The sequence below is a fragment of the Gossypium hirsutum genome, chromosome A06 (genome assembly GCF_007990345.1).
Source record: "Gossypium hirsutum isolate 1008001.06 chromosome A06, Gossypium_hirsutum_v2.1, whole genome shotgun sequence".
In the NCBI taxonomy this organism is placed as follows: Eukaryota; Viridiplantae; Streptophyta; class Magnoliopsida; order Malvales; family Malvaceae; genus Gossypium; species Gossypium hirsutum.
The window spans coordinates 95,429,468-95,450,975 of NC_053429.1; the positions used below are offsets into that span (position 1 = coordinate 95,429,468).

At 37.2% G+C, this 21,508-nt stretch overlaps 1 protein-coding gene across 4 annotated transcripts; it reads left to right on the plus strand.

Annotated features, from left to right (window-relative positions):
• Positions 1–3,896: 3,896 nt before the first annotated feature.
• LOC107962162 (cyclic phosphodiesterase) lies at positions 3,897–8,252 on the plus strand. Of its 4 annotated transcripts, none has more exons than XM_016898426.2 (5): positions 3,897–4,941; positions 5,260–5,357; positions 5,649–6,855; positions 6,968–7,022; positions 7,760–8,252. In XM_016898426.2, exons 3-5 carry the CDS (start codon positions 6,424–6,426, stop codon positions 7,963–7,965), a joined length of 693 nt encoding a protein of 230 aa, XP_016753915.1. In that variant the 5' UTR covers positions 3,897–4,941; positions 5,260–5,357; positions 5,649–6,423; the 3' UTR covers positions 7,966–8,252. The 4 variants fall into 4 exon arrangements, with proteins under 4 accessions (XP_016753915.1, XP_040971072.1, XP_040971070.1 ...); XM_041115138.1 differs by having other exon boundaries at positions 7,802–8,252; XM_041115136.1 differs by having other exon boundaries at positions 3,935–4,941; positions 5,254–5,357.
• Positions 8,253–21,508: the final 13,256 nt, after the last annotated feature.

The following is a 21,508-nucleotide window of genomic DNA, read 5'->3' on the forward strand; positions in this document are numbered from 1 at the left end:
CTGAAGAATCAAGGTACTCTTTAGAAACAATTCTTTAGAAGGAAACGAAGTAGTATTCTCAAAGTAACAAACTTAACTCTACTCTTTCACTGGCTAGAATACATGTTTATATAGGAAATAGAAGCCTAAACTGCTGTTAACAGAATAGCCTAACAAATTCTAACTGACTAACCACTTATCTAATGACATATTAAACATATGTGTATTGTGAATACTATAACATTCACCTAACTTCCTCAAGTGGAACGACCCGAAGACGACGACAAAATTGAGTGAACATTGAAGCGGACAATGGTTTAGTAAGAACATCCGCCACTTGGTCACATGCAGGAACTTTGCTAGCAACCAACTCACCATGAGCGACCTTTTCCCAAATAAAAAATAGATCAAGTTCAACATGTTTGAACTTAGAGTGCAAGACCGGGTTAGCTACAACAGCAACAGCACTAGAATTATCACACTACACTGTCGGAAGATCAACTGAACTAAGGTTTAACTCTGTCAATAAGGAAACCAGCCACGTAACATCACTAGCAGCTGTGGCTAAACTCCGATATTCAGCCTCGGCCGTAGAGCGAGAAACAACTTGTTGTTTCTTAGAGCACCAAGAAATAGGATTGTCACCATAGTACACAAAATATCCTGTAGTAGACCGGCGATCATCAAAATCAAGTCCCCAATTTGCATCGGCATAGCCAACCAAAGACAGTCGATCAGACTTTCGAAAGACCAAACCATGAGATAGTGTACCAGACAAGTACTGCAAAATACGTTTCAATGCTACCATGTGTAATGTAGTGGGAGCATGCACAAACTGACACACCCGATTAACCGCATAAGCAATATCTGGTCGTGTCAAAATGATATACTGAAGAGCTCTAGCAATACTACGATATTCAGTTGGATCAACAAGAGGTTCACTTTCATATTTAGATAGCAGAGAAGAGGTTATCATCAGTGTATGAACACTTCTGGTATTAGTCATAGAACTACGAGCAAGGAGTTCACGGATGTATTTCCGCTGGCAAAGGTGAATACTACCTGAGGAAGACTGACTAACTTCAATGCCCAAAAAATAATGAAGCTCACCTATATCTTTTAGAGCAAATTGGTTGTGGAATATTTGAACAAAACAATTAATTTCATCAACTGAACTTCCAGTGATAACAATATCATCCACATAAACAAGAACGTAGATAGTATGATCAGAAGACAACCGAACAAACAATGAAGCATCAGACTTTGATACCGTAAACCCAGCAGAAACAAGAAACTGTTTTTATTTGTCAAACCAAGCTCGAAGAGCCTGCCGTAAGCCATACAAAGCTTTAGTCAACCGACAAACTAACCGTTCACCATTTGGACCAAACTGCTCATAGCCAGGAGGTTGTTGCATAAACACATCATCAGTTAAATCGCCATTCAGGAAGGTATTATTGACATCGACCTGCTGAAGATGCCATCCCTTGGTCATGGCAACAGACAAGATGAGTCGAATGGTAGCAGGTTTGACTACCGGGCTGAATGTCTCCTTAAAATCGCAACCAGGTACCTGTGAGCACCCCTTGGCAACCAATCGTGCCTTCCGACAACTAATCGTCCCATCAGGATTCTTCTTAATCTTAAACAACCACTTACAACCGATTACTTTCTGGCCAGACAGGAGAGGACACAACTCCCAAGTCGAGTTAGCTAGTAAGGCAAACTCAGCTTAAACGGCTAGTTGCCAGTCTGGATGGCTAAGGGCCTCCTCAACAGTACATGGCTCAACCTCAACTTTGGCCGCACATAAGGCTCAAGGTTTAAATATCCCAGCTTTAGATCTTGTCACCATTGCATACATGTTAATAACAGAGACAAGAGAAACATCAGGAGGAGCAGTAGGAGAAACTATAGTAGAAGGAACCTCTTCTCTATCAGCAGATCTGGAAGTGGAACTCTACGGAGAAACACTACCCGTAGCAGGAAAATTAGACTGAATGCTATCACCATTAGAACTATCCACAGAAGTCTCAATAATAGAGTCTGGACGAATCTTGTTAGAAATACACGATCGAACAACTGGTACATACGTAGTGGTATTCAGAGGTAACTGGTCACTGGAAGTAGTAGATAGTGAAGACAGAAATCTATTTTCATCAAACACGACATGACGAGAAACAATCACCTTTCCATCTGGCGTGAGACAGAAATAACCTTTATGATGCGGACTATACCCCAGGAACGTAGACGGTTGAGACCGAAACTTGAGCTTGTGGTTACCAAATGGTCGTAGGTATGGAAAAAAACAACAACCAAACACCCGAAGATGATCATATGTTGGAGCGCAATTAAATAAACACTAAAACGGGGTCTTCCCTTCTAAAACTGATGTGGGCAATCGATTAATGAGATGAGCAGCACTACAAAAAGCATAACCCCAGTAGTCCATTGGTAGATTAGCTTGAGCCAGAAGAGTGAGACCAGTCTCAACAACATGTCGGTGTTTACGCTCCACAACACCATTCTGTTAAGACGTATAGGGGCAGGAAACCCGATGAAGAATCTCCTGATTAGCTAAGACAGAAGAGAAGGCACGGAAGTCACCACCCCAATCACTTTGAAATTGCTTGATATGCTTGCCAAACTGAGTGAAAAGCATCTTCTGAAATTTACTAAAACACTCTACAGCTTGAGATTTCCGATTGATCAGATAAATCCAGGTAAATCGACTAGTCATATCAATAAACAAAATATAATAGAGATTCCCTTCACAAGGAACAGCAGCAGGTCCCTAGAGATCAGAGACTACCAACTCAAACAAATCAACATATTTAGTATTAGATCGTGAAAAAGGTAGCTTATATGATTTACCCTGCTGACAAGCCACACAAACACCAGTAAGGTGACTTTTATTACAAGAAATGTGACAACTAGCAAGAACATTTTTTACAATAGTATCAGCTGGATGACCCAGTCGTTATGCCACAAACTAAAAACATCAGTGTTTGAAGAACAATCTTGAAGAGCAGCACTATTAACAGAAGGAATCAAACTACTCGAACTGACCGAGAAATGATATAGTCCATCATGAACTTGGCCCCACAGTAAGATTTCCCGTGTCTGGATGTCCTTAATCACACAATAGGAGGGGTGAAACTCAAAAAACACATTGTTATCAGTAGCGAATTTAGATACAGACAATAAATTCTTCCGAATACTCGGCACACACAGCACATTTGATAAATGTAGTAACTTCTGCGTCGTAGGTAGAACAGCATTCCCAACAGACATAATTTTAGTGGAGACGCCATTACCCATTAAGAGGGAAGTATTACCTGAATACGGAGTGGATCCATGCAAATTGGAATCATTGCGACAGACATGATGGGTAGCCCCTAAGTCTGGACACCAGGACGCATTCCCTACTGGCAATGGAACATACGAGTTAGTGGAATTAAAATTCGAAGCATAATTCGTAGAATCAGAGTAATCCGAAGCATGTAACTCAGGAACCCGAGGCGGAAGCCCAACAAATTGAGACGAGGGATATGGTGACGAATCAACATTAAACACACAAGCTCGTGGTTTCGTCCGCCACGGGGCCTCATGAACAGTCTGCCACGACCGGTCAATACCAACACAATTAGCTGACGGCTCAGGTACAAATGTGCCATCATGTGGATGAGCCTTAATCGGCCCACGTAACCGAGGAGCCACCTGACCAGAAGAGTGGCCCAAGGATGTATCACCATGATTAATTCCCATAGTATTTTGATTTGGGCCAACCGCATGCCCATTATCATAAATTGGTTGGTCAACATTAGTAGGCAGCCCATCACCACATGGAACAAATGGATTAAAACCATAAGTTTTAGCCCCAACATGTGTCTTTCATGGGACCCAGCTAGCTCCTGCATAATTTGGCCAAGGGTGAGGCCTCCAATTTTGACCAGCAATCCCCCAATTTTGACTTAACCCCATATCTTTCATGCGCTCATCATCTCTCCCATTTGTCCTAGGAACAAATCCACCCCTTCTTGGCGCCGACGTATCAACCGGAGATGGTTCATCACGATGGTATAGATAATAGCAGTGCTACGCAAGTGCCCAAAACGATTGCATATCTGACATTGAATACGGGAATGGAATGAGTGTCCACGACCACGAGCAGAGAACTGACCCCCTCCACGAAGTGAACTGTCCATCGACGAAAGGGACGGGCCCTCCACTGTATTCGCAGCAACCAGAACCTCTTGGACACTCAATCAAGGCATCTACAAGACGTTGAAATGGCAAGAGGCTCGAGGAGAGGGAAGCGGACGAAACAATCGAGTCGAAGTCAGATGAAAGGCCGCTAGAAGAACCACCGAGCATTCGGCCTCCGAGATGTGAGATCTAGAGGCTGCAAGCAAAGCACACAAACTAGTGATTTTATTCACATAGGAGCGAACCGAGAAACTACCTTTCCGAAGGGAGTGAAGCTCATGTCGCAATTACGACTGTTTCGTGCTTGAATCGGCCGCAAACAGACTGTTGGCCATGAGCCACACATCATGAGCAGTCTTAACATCGGTAAAGGAGGACAAGAAAGACGGGCTAATGGTAGAGAGAAGCCAAGAAGTAAGCAAGCTATCTTGCTGATCAAAAACCAACACAACGAGATTGACGATAAGACCTCCATCAGATGACTGAATGAACCTTGTCGGAGCCGTCAAGGAGCCATCAAGCAAGCCAAACAGATCGTAGCCTCGAAGAGTATGTCAGATCTGTTGCTGCCACTGCACAAACAAGGCTTCGTCCAACTTCACAACATCATGGCGAGGGAACGACGTAACCACCCGATCACCAAGAAAGGTCGAGCCATTGAGCTCCGCAGAATCAAAGTCAGCAGAGTGCGTAGTAGTCATGCCCAAGGATCACCAAGCGAAAGATACCATGAAAGAATACTGAAGAATCAAGGTACTCTTTAGAAACAATTCTTTAGAAGGAAACGAAGTAGTATTCTCAAAGTAACAAACTTAACTCTACTCTTTCACTGGCTAGAATACATGTTTATATAGGAAATAGAAGCCTAAACTGCTGTTAACAGAATAGCCTAACAAATTCTAACTGACTAACCACTTATCTAATGACATATTAAACATATGTGTATTGTGAATACTATAACAACTCAGATTGTTTAACATGACGGTGGCTTTCGGGCAAAAAATTCTCCTTTTTCGAGTTGTATAATTTCTTTAATGTTTCTAATAGTTCAACCTCGCTTACAAGTGACAGGTTTACATGGAAAGTGGCGGCACCGCAAAAAGTTCGAGTTTTCCTTTGGTTACTTGCTCGTGATTAGCTATTGACCAATAAAGAAAGATCAAGGAAAGGTATGACCTTGTTTCTTTTTTTGTGAATGGTGTGGTTGAAAAGTAGAATATGCAATTCATGTTGCAAGAGATTATGGATTTGCTTAGATTGTGTGGAAATAAGTAGTACCTACGGACAGATGGTGCTCTTTTTTTAGTTTACCTTTTGAAATAAGTCATACAGAATATTAGGAATGAAGGTAACATAAGGTTCCTTAAGGACAGATGGGCTACTTTCTATGCCATTGTTAGCTGGTTCCTTTGGAAGAATCTTAATGATTTCATTTTTAACCACTCAAGAGGGAATTGCAGAGATCTCATTGCTATGGCAGAGGCATGGACAAAGTCGTGGAAAGTTTAGAGTCATGTTCATCAATGGGCTAGCACGTCCATAATGAAGGAACATTGGCAAGCGCCAGGTACTAAATTGGTCAAAATTAATGTGGATGGGTCGGTGTTGATGAATAAATTGAAGGCGGCCATTGGCGGAGTAATAAGAGGTCCAATGGAGGCTGGATGGTAGGTTTCGAAATGGTGACATGTATGTTAGATACTTTTCAGATTGAGGCACAGACAATGATGGAAGGCTTAAAATTAGCCTGGTCACGAGGTTTTTGGAACGTAGAGATAGAAAGTGTTAATGCTTTGCTAATTGATACCCTATGCAATGGACTAGCAGCGGTCAATATTATAGCCGAAGTTTGAATGATTCATGAATGGATTTCCAAGGGTTGGTAGGTGAAATGTGACATATTTTGAGAAATAGCAGTAAGGTTGGCAATCCAATAACTAAAGAGGTAAGAGATATGAGGACTCAATTGATTGTTCTTGTTGACCCACTTCAGGACGTGAGATAAATATTGGAAGAGGATATTCAATATGTTAGGTAATTGTAAAGATTTATTTTCTAGATAAATGAATTTTTTTTATCAAATCTCAAAGTATTCGAATAGTTTTCAAAATGTTTATGACATTAGTAGAATATGTATTTGTCTAAGATTATAGAAATAGATTTCTGGAGAATTATCCCGTGGAATCAGGTTTCAGGGTCTCGCCACTGGGAACACAAAGAGCATATGCTCTTCCAATGTGCCACCTAGCCCAAGTTGCCATTTTAAAACCCCAAACCCATATTTTCTCCATCTTCAAAAACCCATATTCAATCTCCAAAAGCCTTCAAGTTCCAACCAATTACTCTCTCTCCGCTCGCTCCACTTCCATGGGAACCCCCGAAGCCGTAGTCAAGAAAGATGTGTATTCGGTGTGGGCACTGCCCCACGAAGACGTTACTGCTAGGGTCAAGAAGTTGATGGAAGGTTTAAGATCCGAGTTCGGCGGGCCACAGTTCGAGCCCCACGTCACGGTTGTTGGGGCCATCAGCTTAACCGCTGATGATGCCTTGGCCAAGTTCTGGTCCGCTTGTGATGGCCGCAAGGCTTATAATGCCACTGTCGATCGTGTGGCTACCGGGACTTTCTTTTATCAGTGCATCTTTTTGTTGCTTCATCCCACTCCTGAGGTAATTCCCCATTTCACTTACTTTCTTTGGGTTTCCTTCATTTTTACTATAATTTAAAGAACAATTCCTTTTTGGGGTAGTTGAAGTAAGAGTTTTGTGAAATTTTCTCCAGGTGGCGGAAACTAGTGCTCATTGTAGTAGCCATTTTGGTTACAAGAGCTCAACACGTAAGTTCTTACTGCTTAATATTGTTGCCTTTTTGTCCAACAGCTTTGGCAATCTGAGTTATGTCTAATGGCATGAATCAGGTATCTAGTCATAGTGGGGTAAAAGTACTTTAGGCACCCAAAAATTTCATTAACTCCAGTACTTGCTAATATTAAAATTCACTACACTAACCCATATCTATATTGGGTAATTTTAAAGTTCATGGTTGCCTGGAAAACTGTCAAATTGTCAATCAAAACCATTGGTGCTGTGTTTCAAAATTTCAGAGGGAAAAAGTATGTAAATATTGCTTCTTAGGGTTTTTTTATATAATTCAGGTGCAGAGATGGTTCAAATTATTGAAGGTAGAGTAACTAAGCAAGTAAAGATAACATTTTGACTGCTACAAGTTTCAATTGAGAATGGAAAGGGGTGTTAAGGAGGGGCCAAAGGGGCGAATTGATCGAGCCTAACATTACATAAGTTCTTTGATGGAATGCGTACTTGAATTCATGTCATTGCTTTAGTCTGTCCAGTGGTTGGTAATTGTTGTTTGTCTTTGAGAATTGAGCTGATGAACTATATATACTCTAGATGAGAGAACTACTATCCTATCTGATAATTGAGACATTGGGGCTTTGATATTTATATATATAAAGGCTTAATTGATCATCATTCAATTTCAGCATTAATGGGATCAAATACTTATACTTGTCCTTCTATTATGACATTCATTGTGTTGGTCATTTCCTTGTAGCATACATGCCACACTTAAGCCTCCTTTATGCTGACCTCACAGAAGAAGAGAAGAAGAAAGCTCAAGAAAAAGCTAATATGCTGGATGAAAGCATCAGTAGCCTGAGCTTCCAGATAAGTCGCCTTGCATTGTACAAAACAGATACTGAGGACAAAACTCTCAAATCCTGGGAAAAGGTTGCTGAATGCAACCTTAGTCCCAACTAGCTTCTTACCCTTCTGCAGCTAATGCAAAAAATAGAACCTAATAAGTCTCACCGTTTCATTTTGCCTACATCAATAATCATATATCTATGCTGGTTCTTGGTAATTGTTACTAGTTACAATGATGAGGATGCACTCTACATGTTATCTGTAACTAGTATTTAAGGTTGTGTACCTTGAAAAACTGCTGCTATCCATTAATAAATAGGCAATTAGTTAAGTCCACAACAATTACTGTAAATTTTTCTTCTGTTTTGTTTAATGGGGTCAATAAAAGTTTGCTTAAATCAGTGCCTTCTTGAGCAAGCTTCTCTCTTAACAAGTAGCATGTGATTTTATTATTATTAAAATTAATATTACCAGATTTAGATGAGTTGTGCATGTGAGGGTAGACATCAGAGAACATGTCAAGAAAATTTTGTGTTTGACATGCTTTCTGGTTGGTTTGAAGAATATGACACCCAGAAGAGCAAGCTTGTAAAACATCCCATCTAGTTTTGGCTAAAATTATATTTATTAATGGAAAAGAGAAATATACATATCTGTATGTAATAAAAGGAAATTTATCTTCGTACATGATTTTTACCTTGAAAAATATCAATGTTTTTAAAATTGAACTGGCTGAACCAGTTTTTAAAATAGGATGAAATCGGATAGGTACTCAGAACCAATTGAGCCGTTTGTGAGATTCTGATGTTCAAATTATCTTAACCAGTCAAAGGGTGACGGCATAGAATAGTCTGTATTCATATGTGAATTGGGTAATGGTCCATAGGGCTTTGACAGCTTGATCTAGCTGGATTCTGGATGAGCTAACTTTAACGGAAACTTGCAATGAACCCAACACAGTTGGAAAATCATTGGATAAATATTTTAGGTTTTATTAGTAAATGGATCCCTAAATTATACCTTAAATTTAATTGATATTTAAAGTTTTTTTGGGTAATTTTATCCCATTTTAATGGATCCCTAAATTATACCTTAAATTTAATTGATATTTAAAGTTTTTTTGGGTAATTTTATCCCATTTTACCTCCAAAAAAGTGTAGAGTGTCTGATAAAAATGTTCCATATGTGATGTTATTATTGAAAATGTGCCACATAATATAAACATGGTTGGTATTGTTTTCTAAGTAAATTGAGATAAAATCGGAAATTGGGATATAGTTTTAAGGGCAATTTGCTAATAAAGCCAATATTTTATACAACTTAAAATGTGTTCAAACTACAAAAAGAAACTTGATAGTGGAAGCAAATCCCAATTTACTACTAAATCCAACTACTAGGAAGATGCCTATATCCAGGAGACGTCTCTCAAGTTTTCATGTGAAACTTATCTTTTGGTTCCGGTTTTTGTTTTCATCACATGTTGTGAATGACACAAGGCCATTTTCAAAGTCAACAAAACAAACACAGCCTCATTCATTTTATTTCCTCAAAAGTGAAATCATGAATAGCTGGAATGGAGACAGCGAGCCTTTGCCAAATACCATAATGTTAAACTTGTCTGGTGAACAAGGGCAAGAGAGAATTTGGAGATTAGGAAGGAGTGTCACATGTGTTGTTTGCATGATCTTTTTATAGTGGAAACAAATTTAGCTATGTGTTCTAAGATCAATGACATGGAAGTTTGATTTAATACCTTAGATAGTAACATGATGTTCTAGGATGAAACATGTTAAGGTGACTAGCAATCAATTACTCTGGGTCTCCATGTGGCCCTCACATAGTCTTAGTTGGAACTTAATTATAAACTATTTGAGTCCAAATTACATATGTTCAATCGACCCCTCCATTCTCTGCTGAAACCATAGATGAATTGCATGTAGAACCAAGTAAACAAAAATGAATAGAAATGATAAAGTTAGAGAAATGGGTGATATTCACAAATGAATGTGTTTTTTCGTTGAATATAGAAATGACTTAAGAATTAATTTAAGGTTTTTGAATTATGATTTAAATAATTGAAGTTTGAAAATGGTATTAAACTAATTAGTCATTATGAATCTTGTAACGACTCGATTTCCAGTGGTGTTGCAAAATGTGATTTTGAGACCCCGTTTTCATAAATAAAGCCTATAAAATATAAAATCTTTATAGAGTTATTATATAGGTCAATTGAATTTTGGATAAGTAATTTAGCCAAAATTGTGTTTGACTAGGGCATAGGGACTAAATTGTAAAAATTTAATCGTTATAGATTTTTAATTAGCTAAAGGACTAAAAGAGCAATTAAACTAAATTATAATATGTAAGTGGAAAATGATGGAAGATTCTACTTATGAGTAAGTTTAGTTAATTAAGTTTAATTAAGATAATTAGGTAATTAATTAAGTCATAAATTAAGTATAAAAGCCAAAAATTTAATTAGGCTTGTCATATTTATCCTTTCACCATATTTTTAAAAATAAAAAATAAAATAAAGAAGAAAAAACTTTTTGAAAGCTTTAGCATTTGGTCATTAATATTAAGGTAATTCAAGTCATTTTCTTGTAATTTCTATGTTTTTGAGGTTATGAGAGCTTGATTTAGCTATCTCATGTATTAATTTGTAAAACTGTTAAATTTTTAGAAAGTTTTCATTGTCGATTTCTTGAAGTTTTTGGTGTTAAATTGATGGGTTTTAAGCTCAAATATGAAAAATGACTCATTTGTAAAGTTAATTGATAGTTTCATACATTAGGAACCAAACTAGATAAAATGTAAAATGGACAATAGAAATAAGAAATATTAGGTACCTAATGGGTAATAGAGAAATCGGATTTCAATTTGGAGTTTTAAATTGAAAGTTATGTTAGTCTCAATTTTAGCGGCTAAATTGAATAAATTGTAAAACATGTTTGACTTTGTAATTGATTGTGATTTAAGTTGGAATTTAATACTATGTATTGTCGGATTATAATTCGTAGCTAAAGAAGACATGGGACTGTCGAGAGGGAAAGGAAAGATGAGATCCGACAATGCATAACTCGAGTGTTCATTTTGTATTTTTTATAATTTGATTTAATTGAATTGCTGCATATTTCTATTATTTGGTATTAAGGTAAGTTAAATATGATTGATAAAATTGAATTGGTATGAATTTACTGGTTATTGAGACAGAGGACTAAATCAAATAAAATTAAAATAGTATAACGTGATGAAAATGTAAAATTAGCTTTGAATTGTGATGATATTGATGAAGTGGTTGATGAATTGGAAATATGAAATGCAAAATTGAGCTGTATTGAGAATTGGATAATTAGTTACCGTATTAACTATTTGGACAAAGTTAGATATAGTTAACATGTCATAGGATGGATCACATACGAGTTACTTCGACTACGTGCCGATGAGTGTTAGGCGGAGTCTATTTACTTTGGATTTTTTGATAAGGCACTTGGTGTAAAATTTGGTGTGTTGGTTGGATCTGTGTATCAATTCGAGTTCGAGTCGGGTTAATAGTGATATAAAATGTAAATTTGATAACAATATAACAATTGATATTGAGAATTGAGAATTGATGCTTAAAAATAGAGTAATAATATATTATTTTCAATATTATACGAAAGATTATGCGAACTAGATATACGAATCCAGAGGACTGATATGATAATGTGACAAATCAATCGATTCTATTCAGAAATTTGTATGACAATGTGACACATTCTTAAATTTGTTAATTGATTATGTATAGGTTGAATCATATGGCATAAACGGTACACTTAGCATGATACTTTGTATTTAATATGAATGACATACTAGTTGAATGTTACCATTGACTTAACTTGCATTTTTTATTTGACTTATAGAAATACCACTAAGTTTCATCGATCAACGTGCAATTTCTTTTTTCGTGTGCAAGTTAGGTTTAAAACGAGATCTTGTAACACCCTCACCCGGCCTAATCACCGGATCCAGGTGCCACACTTGAATCGGGTTTTTGTACATACTCTAACTTCGTTAAATTAAAAGAATCAATTAAACTAAATTGTCTAATTATTTAAATAAAATACAACAAAGTTTATAAAAATGAAACTTTACTGTTTCAACTCCAAAACTATAAAGAATCTAATTGGTTACAACATGTTCACCCCTTGGCAAATTCCCGAAAGGTGACCCCCTATCCTATGTGCATGACTCTATACTGACAATAAGTCCTTGATTCCACACGATCTTGCTTGGTCCCTTCCTCGAGTCTTTCATTTTCGTCTTTCCTGCAAAGCACGTGCCATTCTTGGATAAGTTTAGATGAACTTAGTGAGCTCCTGTATTACTTGAAATTAGAACCCATCTTTCAGGGGTTTAAATAGAAAGAAAATAATAGATGACTCCATATTTGAGTGGGTTACTCCCTTTAAACTCGTCGTAGTGGACTTTTCCTATTCCCAATCATATCCACTAACGGATAGATCATTGAGTGATTATCTTCTGGCCATCCTATCGGCCTTCGATGAACCTTAATTGCTCATTTAGTTGTCTCACTATTTTTTCGTATCTCGTCCTTACCTTTTCCCATATTCATTCTTTCTTTTATTTCTGGAGGGAAATTTTCTTCCTACTATGTTACCAAAGGTTACTCCTACGACCTATGTTGTTAAAGCCTTTAGGCCTTTTCCTTTTGGTGATCTTTCCGTATCAATTTAACCCATGACTGATTATTTCCTTTTCATAATCCTGTATAACTTATTCATCTTCCATCCATTGGTATAACTAACAAGGTCCCATGCCATCCTGGCAGGTTAAACTCTGCTTAGTTTCATTAATGATCGGATTACTTCTTATAATCCGCTTTAGTCATTTTACCTTACCCTTAAGCGTAGCACCATCTTCTGCTACGGACCACTCTGGCCTATAATACTCAGTCACCGTTACTGAGTGACTATCTGAGTTCACAAGTTCTTCTACACCAGTCATTCCCCTTTAGAGAGGAATGGTCTTGACAGACAATTCTATCACTCGATGTTTCTCTCTTTTTGGTGTCACTCTTTATCATTTGGGTTCTAGCCAACCCTTCATTTCCCATGGATTAGTTAACATGTTCCCAATAAACCACCAGCTTATTGGGTTTCCTGAACACTCTTAAGATCCCTAGTGGCAAATTCTTATTCGTGGATCCTTGGTTAATCAATCCTTCATTTGTCTGCTTACCAATTACCTTATGCCCCTTTTGCTTGCACGACTACTAGTCCCACAGTCTTTTCTCATTTCTATTACAATTTCCATTCATTGGCTGATTCCCCGATCTATGGCTAACTATTTCATCCCATATTTTCATTTTCCTTTCAACCCTTTTCTTTGTTGCGAGTTTTTCCACGATTGTTATTCCAATCGTCCATCCATGCTTATTGTCATGGTGGACTATCTTATGCCACCATAATCGAGCTATGGTCTTATGCCATATAATCACATGTTTGTCATCCTAGCAGACTCCATTGGTTGCCCTAGTCAAACTATGGTCTTACTTCTCCAACCTTTATGTTTATTGTCCTGACGAACTATCCCATGTTTAATAGCCCATCGGACTATCCCGTGTTTGACGTCCTATAGGACCAACCTGTGTTTAACATCCTGTCAAACTCCCAACATTTCTATAGTGTATTTTAGCTATGGTCTTACATAATATAAACCTGTGTTTTCTGTCCTAGTAGAGTACAGTGGAGGCTATAGTCCAACTATGGTCTTACACCTTATATTCCCATGTTTATTGTCCGGACGGACTATTAGGATGCCATAGCATCTTTAAGCTATGGTCTTAATTTTGTTGACCATGATGCCATGACGTCTTTTAGCCATGGCCTTACTCATTTTGTATCATGACGTCATATTATCTTTCACCTATGGCCTTATTCATTTTAGGAGTGTCGCCTCTGGTTGGTTCTATGGCCTAACTATGATATTTACTCTTCCTATTTCATTCCTTTCATTTCTCTATTTCACCGTCCCTAACATTGTTGTTTGAACACCTGATCGCCTCTTGGCCTACCAACGTTTGAAGTGTGAATACTGCTACAAAGGATAGGAATTAAGGCGATGTCCACAACTATACTGGTTAGGTTGTAATATAGTTTACAACAAAGTATGGAAGTACTCCGAGGATTGTACCCTAGAGAGTTGAGACTAAACTAATATAATTTCTACACTAATAGGTCTAATTAATAATTTAATTAAACTATATTACGATTAGTCATAGAGTGATGAGAAAAAGTATTCTATATAAAAATAATAAAAACTATGGTGGAAACAGATTACAAATTCTATCAAATTTAATGATGGAAGACTAACACATTTCAGTGTTAATAATTTACTCCTATTTCGGGTTCTATCTAATCAACTAGTCATTAACATAGCAGGGCCTCTCGACCTTCCACTAACCTAATGAGTCGGTAAAAACTACTTATCTCTCAATGTCATAGTCTAGACCAGATTAGGGTAAGGTTTTCACGAATAGGCAGTATCGATTTCGGGTTCATTCCCACCTATATGACATCCTAGGGTCGTCAAGCCTAGGGTTTTAAGTTCTTCCTAACCCAACCACTTGGTCCGCTAAGAATCCCTACATAAAAGTTAAGCAATCCCACATCCACTCTTTAATCTCCCTTACCAGATTAGTTCCCCATGGATTTAATACATACAAAGCAATTGATAATAAACATAAACATTATAAAAGAAATCAAAAGTGCAAATGAGAAAGATTTTGATAATATAATAGATGCGTGAACAATAATCTGTTAAAAAGTATGGTGATCTATAATTTAATCCCCGCGAAAAACAAAATAAAAGAAAAACTAAACTAAAAAACAACTTAATGAAAAACTAAACTGAATGCAAAGATGAATACAAACTATTCATAAAGTGTTTATATCCTTCTATTTATAGGCCTAGGGTTGGTTGTCGATCATTGACCTAATTTGGCTAAAGTTTTTGTATTAATGTTTGTTGTACAGATGAAAACCCCCTTGGCTCATTAGTTCCTCATGTCACATCGGTGTTGTGACACCCTCTACCTGTTTCGTGACACTGATGGTAGTTTATGATCTAGGGCTTTATTTTAGGGCTATGTTACAATACTCTTTGGCTATGTCACAACACTAAAGGCAGACTATTCCTTTTAAGTACTTTGTTCACTATGTTGCAACACTGAAGCTCTGTGTTGCAACATCGCTGGTAGACTCATGTTCTTACATCTCCAAATAGTGTCTTGCACACTCACTAAATAAGTTAGCCTACCTTTAGGCCTACTTTGGCCCTCAAGGTCATATAAATAGCTCAAATTGCACTTTGTATTAATTATGAGCTAGAATTGAAAACTAAATAAAAACACAACTAAATTGCTTTCGTCTGTTATCATTCAGTATGAAAAATAGTTTAATCTGATACAACGAATTGTGACATATCAAACTTCCGCGCACTTAATTCGTTGTTTATTCTCTAGAAAGAAAACAAAAAATGAAAGTATAATAGATGACCCTTGAGCTAGTATGATACAAAGATTAGTATAATAGATGACCCTTGAGCTAGTATGATACAAAGATTAGTTTCAAAGCGAAGTAAATAGAAGTAATCATAAATACACATAATTTTGGCACGATATGTAAAAGACTTACCACTATCGACCTCAAACACCTCAGTTCAAAATATTACAAAGTATATAGACAAAAAGATCATTAAATATATTGGTCCATCAAGAAATTACATAGGGCTTTTGATTATACTAGAAAAATACAAACAACTGTTATTACTATCACTTAATACAATGTCCACTCACAAATAGATTTACCTAGGTCGCATATGACTTTTCGACTTGTAATGTTCTAAGGCTTAAGGTCGATATGGAATTGAAGAGCATGGAGCATCAAAAAGGTGTCAAGCATGAAATTAGTTTGGCACATCGTGTTGTTCTCTATTCACCCTTTTTAGTGTCCCTTTCCCGATCACCATCTTATCTCTTCTTCTCTCACCTTCTTTATTTCTCTATATAAGAAGTCACAGTGTGACAGTAGCAACTATGGTCAGCTTACGAGTTTTTGTGCATCTATTTTTTGTGACCTTGTTTTTGGGTCATTTTGACTTTTTCAATGCATTATCACTCATAATGTCTTTCTTACTTATTTTGTTCTTTTCTACTCGTTTTGACTTTTTCTGAATTTTTTTTATTCAGGCCTTTTTAGCTTGACCTATTATCACTATATCACACTGCTTCTTCTTATTTCACTCTGTTTTTACAAAACCAGTGTTATGTATCAACCTGTCTCTCAATACGCATGGCCCGATGTCTAAATTATTGTAGTTCAAAGACCAAAGAAAAATTATAAGTACAATAAATATTTGGGTTTCGGTTTTTGTATGAAAGTTCTTTAAGAAGTGATTTCTAGCTCAAACATGGTACTAAATTTTGATGAATGAGGTTGACATTTTAGCTCTTGTTTATACCAAACAATGCCTTGGTTCATCCCTAGGTATCTAAATATTAAAAAATTTAATCGACTAAGTAATCACAATTCTAGTCATCTATTATTCATACTAGCATACTCGTTTCCCTATATTTTCTCTACCATTTGGTATATTTAATTACTTCATACCTATTTACAATGTAATATATGGAACTAATTAGTCTAATAATTGATCATTTAAAACCTTTCACTATCATGCCAAATTTAAAGTAAACAAATTAACCTATATACATGCTCCTAACCTATCACTTGTATTTCTACAAATTCAAGCACACTTAAGACAAGAAAAAAAATAAAATCATAAACTTCCTATGTTACCCCCTCACACTTTAAATAGCACATTATCTCTAATGTGCAGCCTTTAAGTATACAAGAAAACAGTTATCCGATTGATCGTGACATTTTCTATAGCCTTATGGTGGGTTTCTCCTTCCTTGATCATTAATTGTTCTTAAATGTAGTGCTCTACTCATGTAGGGTTCCTACATAGAAAATTTAAAAACAAAACACATACACACACATATACATATTAATGTTAACCTACTCCTAATCTAAAACAAAAATTAAAATCATCCAAGTTAATTTTTTACATGTCCCCAAAATAGAAATTTAAATAAAAGTTTAATCATCAAATTGGGGTGGTTGCCACCCTTCCATCGGAGCTTTTTCTAGAAATATGGTTCATGAGAAGACTCCACCCAACGAATGTGCATGCTGCGTTTTGGGCTGCGAATAACTGGTCTTTTCTGCATAGAACTTTTTGGCTAAAATGCCACCTCGTAATCCTCATCCTTCTCGTGGAAATCTTACTCTATGTCTTCCTCTTCTTCCTCACCATCATCACTTCCTTCTTTCTTCCTCACTTCCTTGCTCCTCGGATTGTTGATGAAATTGCATCAGGTCGTCTTTATTTAGGGGCAGCTTGGGTATTCGCATACCATTTTCTCATGCAAATTTTTTCCCCATTGGTCCCATCTCCTGCATCCACCTTATGACCCACTCTAAATCTGGGATATTACTTCCCTCAGACCCTTTCCGAGATGTTAATGGTGTTTTCCTTTTTACTAACTCTGGGACATCCATCTTTTCCTTCTGGCATTGGTTCCAATCTTTTATTTATTTTCTTTGAAGCTCGACATATTATGTATATATTGAGTACCCGATCAAGATTTTTTTTCGGCCTCATCAATTGTTCAATTATTTGCATTGGAACCTTAGCCTTTTTACAAAGCGTAGGTACTAAGGGGAAGAAGACCCCGATCTTTTGGTTACTAATGCATCTCTTCATGCTATGATAGAACCATCGCCTGGTGTATATCTATTTTTTCTGTAAAATACCATACAACAAAATAGCTTAAAAGGTATAAACGTTAGATATATTTAAAGTAGGTGTAATCTGAGTGAATAGAGATTGCATCCATATTTTTGGAATTAAAAACATAATAGCTTGATTAAATGAAGTTGGAACATCAGTACCCAGTCAGTACTTCCATGCATCCCGATCCTCTGTCAAATAATTCACAATGTTATCCATATCTATGTCTTTAAAATAGGTCAAATCAATGTTATCAATGGAATCTGAATATAGTATGGTGCATTGTAAAATTCACAAATTTCTCTATGGGTGACACGCACATCTTTTCCCCTAACTGCTACCGTTTTCCAAATGACATCATAAGGTCTCCTAGACTCTTGGTCCCTAAATGATGCATAAAATTCTTGTACTACAGGGATAACAGCATTGTCTCTGGGGTTACACAAAAGCACTCCTGCCTATGGTATCGGACCAATGCCCATATATCTTTACATAAGATCATCGATGGTTCGTGTAATGCCCTGAATTTTTTAAATCTATTTTTGCTTAACTGTGACACAAGTGTATATCTACTTCAGTGGCTAAGTGTTATGGATGTTTGTGAGAGGTCTTAGGTTCAATTTTCCACTTTGGCAAATTTTAGTATTTTTCTAAATAAAGCCCTAACCATGCTCAGTAGGCTTATGTTTAATTTTTGGTAAGCTTATAACAGAATAGGTCTGCTGGTCTGGTGGCTAAGTGGAGAGTTTGATGGCTGGAAGTCTTGTTTTCGAATCTTCTTGCAAGCAAATGAGTTATTTTTGCTCGTTTGATTGAAAGAGTTCCGACCGTACTGAAAGACTTAGAGTGGGTGGTTAGGATGTGAATTAGTGGGGAGTTATCTGGGTATCTTAGAAAAATGAATTTGTGTTCTCCTTTCTGCCGAAATTCTTCCCAAACCATTCTTTTCTTTTTACATTTTTCACCTTTTCCTTCCCTTTCCCTTATCGTTCCCTACTTGTGTTTTTCTTCTTCTTCTCTTTTGTTTGTGATTCTTGAGTGTCGGCCGTCGCACATTCGTTTTGTTGACTCTATTTTTGTTACACAATTCGGTAAGTAAAGTTGTGCTTTTCAGCATTTTATGTTATTCTAATGAATGATTAAATTACTATTGTTTTGGGCAGCAGCGAATCAAGTAGAACATGTTTCGTATTAACGATGATTTAAGACTGTTTCTGAGTGTCGGTGTATCAATTGTTAGGTTCTAGAGTGTTTGAGATTATAGTAGCATCAAAATCGTACCAGGTGTGTACCCGAAAACACAAAAAATGAGAATCGATGAAAGCCGAGAAATGAAACTGTCGACGCCACATAGGTGTGTAGTCGTCTGTTTGGAAGGTCGTGCAGTAATACACGATCGTGTGCTCAATGAACTAGGCCCTGTGCACATGACACGGGCCTATGACACAACCGATGATGGGCAAAGAGGCTGTGTGCGAGACACAGGCTCGATCAAGTGGGTTGTGTGGGCCACATGGGCGTATGGGCCCACACGGGTGAATAACACGGGCGTGTGAGATTTTTGGGCCAAGCCATGTGATCCATACAGCTAAGGCCAATTTGGGCAGTGTGGGCCACATGGGTTGCCCAAGTCGACTGTGACCTATTGTAGGGTGGGTAAGTATTATCTGGACCCCTAAATGTTTGATCTATCGTATGATATCTGTACTGAGCCTGATAATACTGAATTGATTGTGTAATTGATTATTGTATATTAGCATGTCATTCATTGTATGTTGCATTGCATCGGGATGGGTTAATGAATTATTGAAGGAAATATCTGAAAGAAGCCTGTTATTTGGTAGCTCAGCTGTAAATATTTGTTTATGTGTTGCGTTTCGGTACAACATGGTGTGTAGGGATGGGTGGGTTGATTTTATTTCCACATGGTGTGTAGGGTTGGATGGAGATAGTATGTAGAGGCTGATGGGTAGGATTCTGACATTCTATTCTGCATCTGTATCTGATTAGGCTAAACCATTAATTTATATCTAATCTTGCATCTGAATGGGCTACTGCCCGAACTAATTCTATAATAGGCTCCGGCCCTACTCTGTTTATTTCTTACTTCTGATGATTATTCTGTATGTTTGATATCTGTAGGGATTACACATTGAGTTACGAAACTCACATTTTCTGTTTAATCTGTTCAAGTAATCCCCAGCATTAGCAGATCAGTGTAGTGGAGGACTCGACGGTTGCCACACGTAATAAATTTAGACTATTTCTATTGGTTTTTTCAGTTTTGGATTATTTATTTATTTGGGGTCTTCTTATCATTTTTGGACTTTGGACTTTTTGGCTTTTAATTTCTGCTTTTGAACTGTTGATGATTTTATTACTAATAAGCACGATTAAATCTAGTTTTTTCTAAAACAAACAATTTTTCTAAAATAGAAGAGTTTCTAAAGCTTGCGTATAAAAGAGATATGTTTTAAAGCAAATTAGTAAAAACACGTTTTCCGGATTAAGTAAAAGATAATAACTGAAACGATTTTCATGTATCGATGCGTTTTCAAAAACACTCACATTTGACATCACCAGATTCAACCATAACATCCAAGCTGGGTTTAGGGTGTTACATTTAGTGGTATCAGAGCCAGGTTACAAAATTCAGCTATGGATTTAGGTTTTAAAAATTGGTTTTAATGAAATGATTTGTAATATAATTTAAAATATTTTTGGAAAAAAATATATGTGGTACACCGAGTCTCCGGCGCCAATCCTGTAAGTTTCTAAAATTCTGTTTAGAATTATTTAAAAGTATGATTAGAATATATTGAAACTACTTTAGGTAGTATATTACACTAAAAAAACTCTAGGTAGTGTAAATTGAAAACTGTAGTATGACTACTACTCGCGATAATTGACACTGAACATTTTGATACTGTACTGCATAAGATCTGTTAATAAAATATCGGAATTGTTAACTAATGTATAAAACTGTTAATATAGATAAATTTTAAAATTTACGCTGAGTGCACGTGGTACTCGTGGATGGGGTACTAGAGACCGAGGCAGAGGCTATAGAGGGGCTCAAACAGGGTCCTCATCATCTGGAAATTTGCCTAATTTGGACACTAGCGAGACGCCAGTGTTGCTTGTTACAGAGACTAAGTCTTGGTCTCATGATCGTGTGGCTGGGGACGACGCACTGTCCCAAGCCATGCTACAAATTTTAGAGAGGGTCGCTGGGCCCAACACTAGATTTGGAGACCGTGGTTTGATTACGGAATGACTCCAATCCAACAGGGTTGAGTTATTCAGGGGTGTCACTAGAGTCACCCCTAACGTGACCGAGTATTGGATGGAGGCCACGGAAAGAATTATGGATGACTTGGACTTCACTGCTGAGCAAAAGCTTAAGGGGGCTGTTTCTTTACTCTGTAACGAGGCGTACCAGTGGTGGCTGAAGGCTAAGGAGGGCACACAGCCCGATCGGTTGACTTGGGGTTATTTTAATACTACATTCCAGAGTAAGTATGTGGGAGCCAGTTATATTGATGCCAGGAGATGTGAGTTTCTTAATCTCACACAGAGAGATCGTTCAGTGGCCGAGTATGAGGCTGAGTTCCTGAGGTTGAGTCGTTATGCGCGAGGCATGGTAGCGACCGAGTATGAGCATTGTGTCTGATTTGAGGATAGTCTCAAGGACAATTTTTGAGTTCTAATAACTTTATAGAGGGAGCCTGATTTCTCTGTTCTAGTTGAGAAGGCGAAGATCGTCGAAGAGGTAAAGCGCACTAAGCGCCAAAGCCGA

What these genes read in the sequence shown, in the direction of transcription:
- LOC107962162 (XM_016898426.2), top strand. Translation starts at nt 6,424, where the DNA reads ATGTGCCACCTAGCCCAAGTTGCCATTTTAAAACCCCAAACCCATATT. An exon ending in TGCTTCATCCCACTCCTGAG is followed by an intron (nt 6,856 to 6,967) that starts GTAATTCCCCAT and finishes AATTTTCTCCAG; the next exon opens with GTGGCGGAAACTAGTGCTCA. An exon ending in TGGTTACAAGAGCTCAACAC is followed by an intron (nt 7,023 to 7,759) that starts GTAAGTTCTTAC and finishes ATTTCCTTGTAG; the next exon opens with CATACATGCCACACTTAAGC.